Below are 6,000 nucleotides of genomic sequence, written 5' to 3' on the forward strand. Positions count from 1 at the left end.
ACTGAAAGCACACCGTGTGTCTAAGACCTGAAACAAGCACTGTTACCTGTGTTCCTCCTAAACGTAGCCCTAAATTTTCCTAACTTCATACACTGTTACAACTCCGATTTTTCTTAACCACCTGGTACAGGTGTAACAGTTGTAACAGAGTGTCTTAGAGATGTAGTGTAATTTTACATTGGTTAAGTCTTATTAACCACGCGCTTTTATTTTGAAAGCGTCTTTCCACGTCCTCTGGTAATAAAACAATCATCGTCACATTTGCAGATATAGCCCATCTCAACAAGCGACAGCCTAACTAAGCGAAGACATGGAGACATTATACAGCCTTCTTGGCTCAGAGTGGATAGACGGCAGGAGCATTTTAATCTTTTTGTTTGTTCTTCTGCTTATGACTGAAGTTTTGAAGAACAGAGTGCCAAAAAACTTTCCTCCCGGACCGAGGGCTCTGCCTTTCATTGGAAATCTTCATCGCATCAGACCTGATAGAATTCATCTGCAGTTTGCAGAGGTATACATACTGCTACTGCTACTACTAATTTTTATTAATAAAATGTCATGTTATAAAAATAAAGTGCCCCAGGCATTAAAAGTGGTATTACACCGAATTAAGACACGTAGGATACGGTGAACAAGTGGGTCTTCAACTTAGCTTTAAAAAGCTCCACAGAGCATGCGTTGAAGGAGGTTGTTCTACAAAAATGGGGCAAGAAAAGAAAAAGCACGCTCTCCAATAGTCTTTTTTCTGGCTTTAGGAACATGTAGAAGGCCAGAATCCTGACATATGACCTCTTTATTGGACAAGAGTGTAACTATCAATAACCTTACAAATATCAATTTCATTTTGTACAAATCTGGCCTACTGTCTGAAGTTTGTGTGGTTTTCCATCTGAGCAGATGAAGCTTTCTGCACCATCTTTTCAACATCCTAATTTGTTTATGTGCTAAACAGAAATAATTTCCTTTCTTGTTGCTAAAAACTCATTCTGAAGTATGCTTTCACTAACTCAGAGGGTATAACAAACGTGGCAGTTTGTCGTGAAACAACTACTGTAATCTCCACATTTTGACTTTTTCCTCTAAATAGACTTTTTGACTTTTCCCCCAGAAACATAATTTCGCCTTTTTTCAAAGAACAGTATTTTGACTTTTTTCTCAAAATACATTCTTGATCTTATTCTCAAAATGATCAACAGTATTTTTTTTCTCGCCCTAATACTCATAGAACGCAACCATTATCATGAGTTACTAGTGGGCTGGAAAGTATTAAACAAACAGACAGTGCATTTATAAAGCAAGTAAATTGCTTTTAATTGCTTTTGAAATGTGCAATAGAGCACAACAGTCACAGAGTTTAACATTGTCTTAAATATTTTCTTATATAAAATGCCTACCTATGGTATGAATAAAGTTTTTGTTATCTTGTCTTTTTGGTTATTTATTGAGAGAAAGGGACGTTGCTGTATGTGAAGCTGTATTTTATTCAGAAGAAGCTGTATTAATATTGGCTTTCTTAAGAGGAAATAGCCAAAATTATGAAGCGGTCACCCAAATGAGGCAGATCCCAACCCAACACTAAACAGAATCTTCTGTTCATGTTCAGTTTGCAGAGAAATATGGAAACATATTCAGCCTTCGATTCTTTGGTCAAAGAACTGTGATCATTAATGGCTACAAGCTTGTCAAAGAAGCCCTAATCCAACGAGGAGAAGACTTCATGGATCGCCCCAGCCTACCAATGTTTGAAGAATTGGTTGGGAATAAAGGTGATAATTTTACTTGAAAAGTTTTTCAAGATGTTTTTTAATAAGACCAGCATCATCTGACTATTTAGCAATGTTAAAACTTAGGTCAGTATTTTACTGACCTTATTTTTAAGTTACTTTGGGCCTAACGCAGTCTTGTTTTTCCAAAAGGTCTTGTGATATCAAATGGGTATCAGTGGAAGCAACAGAGGAGATTTGCTCTTCACACACTCAGAAACTTTGGTCTGGGCAAGAAGACCCTGGAGTTTTCCATCCAGCAGGAGTGCCAGTATCTCACAGAGGCTTTTGCAGATCACCAAGGCACACACACACACCCACACACACACACAAAACGTACACAATTTTTTTACATAATCGAAATTAATTATGAGTTTGCTTTAATGTTTTGTCTAATGAACATATGCTCTTTCAGGAAAACCTTTTAATACCCAGTCACTGTTAAACAATGCTGTGTCCAACATCATTTGCTGTTTGGTGTTTGGGAATCGTTTTGAGTACACCGATGAGCAGTTTCAGTCTATTCTGCAGCTCTTCAGTGACATAGTGTACTTGGAGGGAAGCGTGTGGGCACAGGTGAAACTCTTTCACATATGTTAGTGTTGTTTGATTCAGGATTTAAAAATAACAAATAAGAAACTTTAGCTGAACTTTTTTGTGCAGCCCAAGTGAAAGCTGTTTTTGCAAACAGAGCAGTTAGAGGAGCATAGCTATTGTTCACATTAGACTCCACCTGGGCTGTGCCTTGTCTCAGATTCTCAGACTGATATCTCAGCGCAGATTATCTTTCCTGAAATATTTTACTGTTGTGTTCCTTTAACTGCAGTGGAGGAAGAAAGTCACTTATGAAATCTGCTGTGGTGTAAAAGAGATTTTAATTACTATTAAAGTATGCTTCAAAATTGTGTTTAAATGATTTTACTCGGTTACTTTTCATTACTGCCGATCACAGGTTAAGCCTACTTTTGCAAAATTTGACCTATTACTGCTACTGTCTTCCTGTTCTGTAGATTTACAACACATTACCCTGGCTGATGAGGTGGCTGCCTGGACCTCACCAAAAAATATTCACTCTGATCCAAAAGATAATTGATTTTGTAGAAGTCAAGATCAAAGAACACAGAGAAAACCTCAACCCATCATCACCAAGAGACTACATTGATGCTTTTCTCATAGAAATGGGGGAGGTAAGTGTTTTCAAAATGTGTTCTTGTTCATTTACATTTTCTAAAAAACATGCCTTTTATTTCCTGCGTCTGGCTTTTGTGACTCTGATAGAAGGAGGACGAAGACTCTGGTTTTAGTCTCAGCAATTTGTGTTTTTGCACCCTGGACTTGTTTGGTGCTGGAACTGAAACCACTACAACTACTTTACGCTGGGGACTGCTATACATGATCCACTACCCAGACATTCAAGGTGTGTGTATGAACAATATTGATTCTGAATACACACTTGGGACCATCTTTCTATTCGTTTTTTTCAGAGATTTTGACAGGTTTGTAGCTTAAACCTATTCGCTGGAACGTTCAAGACAATTTAACTACACAGCAAAGCAAGACATGAGTAGGCAAAGTTCTTTATGTTTCTCGTGCACGGGAGAGAATTGGACAAACGCCGTTCCTTCGCTTGACCCCAGTTGCTCTCGTCCGTTCCCCCGTAACACTGCTCTTTTATTTAGGTTACATGAATATACATAGGTTCATTAACATATGACGTATACATGCACACAAAGAGTACCGTGTAAGTATGTCTGTGTGTGTGTGTGACCCCATAAACGACTTCCCTAAACCTAATAAATATATATTTCTAGGCATAAATGACAGTCCAACAATACAAATCTAACAGATTTCTCACAGATCATTCTTGTGTTGGTTAATTTTGTTCAGTTTATTTCAGTTTTATTTTTTAATCCAGGTTCCTTTTATTAGTGCCAAATTGCAACAACAGCCACCAGTTTGTTTTCTCACTATGTGCAGAAAAAGTCCAGGCTGAGATCGATGCTGTGATTGGTTCATCCAGACAGCCGTCTATGACTGACAGAGAAAACATGCCGTATACTGATGCGGTCATCCATGAGATCCAGAGAATGGGCAACATCATTCCCCTCAATGTGGCCCATGTTGCAAACAAGGACACAACATTGGATAAGTACACAATCCCAAAGGTACACAAAGGAATTGCGAAGAAGAATTTTTTTATAGCACTTTTTGGTGTTTTTTGTTTTCTCAGATAGATTTTGAATGAAAAAGTTGTCCTTTTATCATCTAATGCCAGGACTCTCAAAGTTTGTTGTCCTCAATAACATTTTGTTTTGAAGAAGAACCACTCAGTGCATCATGGAAACTATATGTTTCATCAAAAAAGAAAGTTTTAGGCTTAATCTTGAAAGTACAGAGGGTGTCTGCCTCCCACATCCAAACTGGGAGAAACAGAAGAGGGGCCTGAAAGCTGAAGGCTCTGCCTCCTATTCTACTTTTAAACACACTGGGAACCACAAGTTTTATAGAAGTTAATATGAATGAAATATGCTCTTTCTTTCTAGTCCCTGTCGGTACTCTTGCTGCAGCATTTTGAATCATCTGAAGGCTTTTCAGCGAGCATTTTGAGCAACCTGTTAATAATGAATAGATGAATGTAGAAGTAATAAATGCATGAACAATCAGCAATACCAGAAACACGTATGACACGCTGATTAGAACAAACACTAGACATGTTTAAATAACACTTCTAACTGGCTGTATTTTCTCAGGGTACAATGATCATACCTGCTCTACACTCTGTCTTAAATGACGAGACAATGTGGGAAACTCCAAACTCCTTCAACCCTCAACACTTTCTCGACCAGGATGGTAAATTCAGGAGGAGAGAGGCCTTCCTTCCTTTTTCTACAGGTTAGTCAGTTGTTGCAGTTCCTCAAAATCCAGTTAAAGGATGTTTCAAGCCAAGTGTTTTAAGAAGGCAAGATTAATAAAGTAGTATGTCTTGCCATTAATTGTTTGACTTAGCAGCCATTTACAGTTACAGCCTTAACTTTGGTAGGGGATCGGTCTGTTAATGGTATCTCTGTTCCACAGCTGCAGCAATAATCTGTGATCAAAGTGATTAACTTCTAAATTGTGTGAATAAAACTTGTGTCTCATTGTGTACTCAGGCAAGCGCTCATGTCTTGGAGAACAGCTGGCCCGGATGGAGTTATTCTTGTTTTTTACCTCCCTCCTTCAGAGGTTTTCATTCTCTGCACCTGCTGGAGAGCAGCCCAGTCTGGAGTTCAAGTTAGGAGCCACTCGCAGTCCCAAACCTTACCGCCTCTGTGCCGTGCCACGTTAAACCACCAGTTCTTGTAAACCGAGGGCATATCTTTCTCAGTACAATGAATCACAACTAATCACTGTCTTCCATTATTATTACACTGTCTTCCAGCTAATCTATTATATTCTATTATATTTGTTGTAATGAATGATGATCTCCTATATTACAATTTTAGAATAATGCCAGTTGTGATTTTTTTGTCCTCTCTGTATTAAAGGACTGTTTTCAAATATGCAGTAAATACATTCTCTTCCAACTCTCTTAAAGTCTTTTCCAAACCACATTAAATTTGTCAGACCTACCAGACTCAATGTGCTTAAATAAATCACACTGTCATTAGGATTTGTGTTTAAGGTCACAATATAGTTTCAGAATCGGGTGTGACGGGTGGGAGTACAGTTAGTTTCAGTGCTGTTTATCAGTTTGAGAGTGCATGATGTAATCGGGATACTTCAAATGGGTTTTGTGAAAATAAAATTTCAATAAACACTTTACTCTTTATTTAAAGGCTTTCAGAGTTGCTTGCTGTCTTCATGAGTCAAGCACCACATTCTGGCATGTGAAAGAAAAAAAACTTATTTTGGTTGTAACCTTTACCTTTTTACACAGAGACAAAATTCTAAGGTTTTCTTTATCTTTACATACATGTGCATGATATCAAATAACCAGTGAGAAAAAAAAATCACCAAAACTAAAGGAACCATGATGAGGCAAGTATTTAAATCCTTAAGTGAAAGTATTATTACTACTACTACTACTACATCTAGAGACCAATAATTCAGCAATATTAAGATTATAAACAAAGGATAATTATAGGCTGGATGTGAACCACTTTGCTGGGTGCAGCTTTTGTGTGGAATTTACATGTTCTTTGTACAGACAAACAATGGGACACAACTCCAAAAGTGGTTGAAAACAACAAGAAGT

At 37.8% G+C, this 6,000-nt stretch overlaps 1 protein-coding gene across 1 annotated transcript; it reads left to right on the top strand.

Annotated features, from left to right (window-relative positions):
- The first annotated feature begins 209 nt into the window (after positions 1–209).
- On the top strand, positions 210–5,580 carry LOC113015599 (cytochrome P450 2J2-like). The gene is made up of 9 exons (XM_026157634.1): positions 210–511; positions 1,604–1,766; positions 1,917–2,066; positions 2,179–2,339; positions 2,774–2,950; positions 3,042–3,180; positions 3,741–3,928; positions 4,514–4,655; positions 4,916–5,580. The coding sequence occupies exons 1-9, from the start codon at positions 311–313 to the stop codon at positions 5,089–5,091; spliced, it is 1,497 nt and encodes a 498-aa protein (XP_026013419.1). The 5' UTR covers positions 210–310; the 3' UTR covers positions 5,092–5,580.
- Positions 5,581–6,000: the final 420 nt, after the last annotated feature.

This window comes from Astatotilapia calliptera, chromosome 23, assembly GCF_900246225.1.
Source record: "Astatotilapia calliptera chromosome 23, fAstCal1.2, whole genome shotgun sequence".
NCBI classification, from domain to species: Eukaryota; Metazoa; Chordata; class Actinopteri; order Cichliformes; family Cichlidae; genus Astatotilapia; species Astatotilapia calliptera.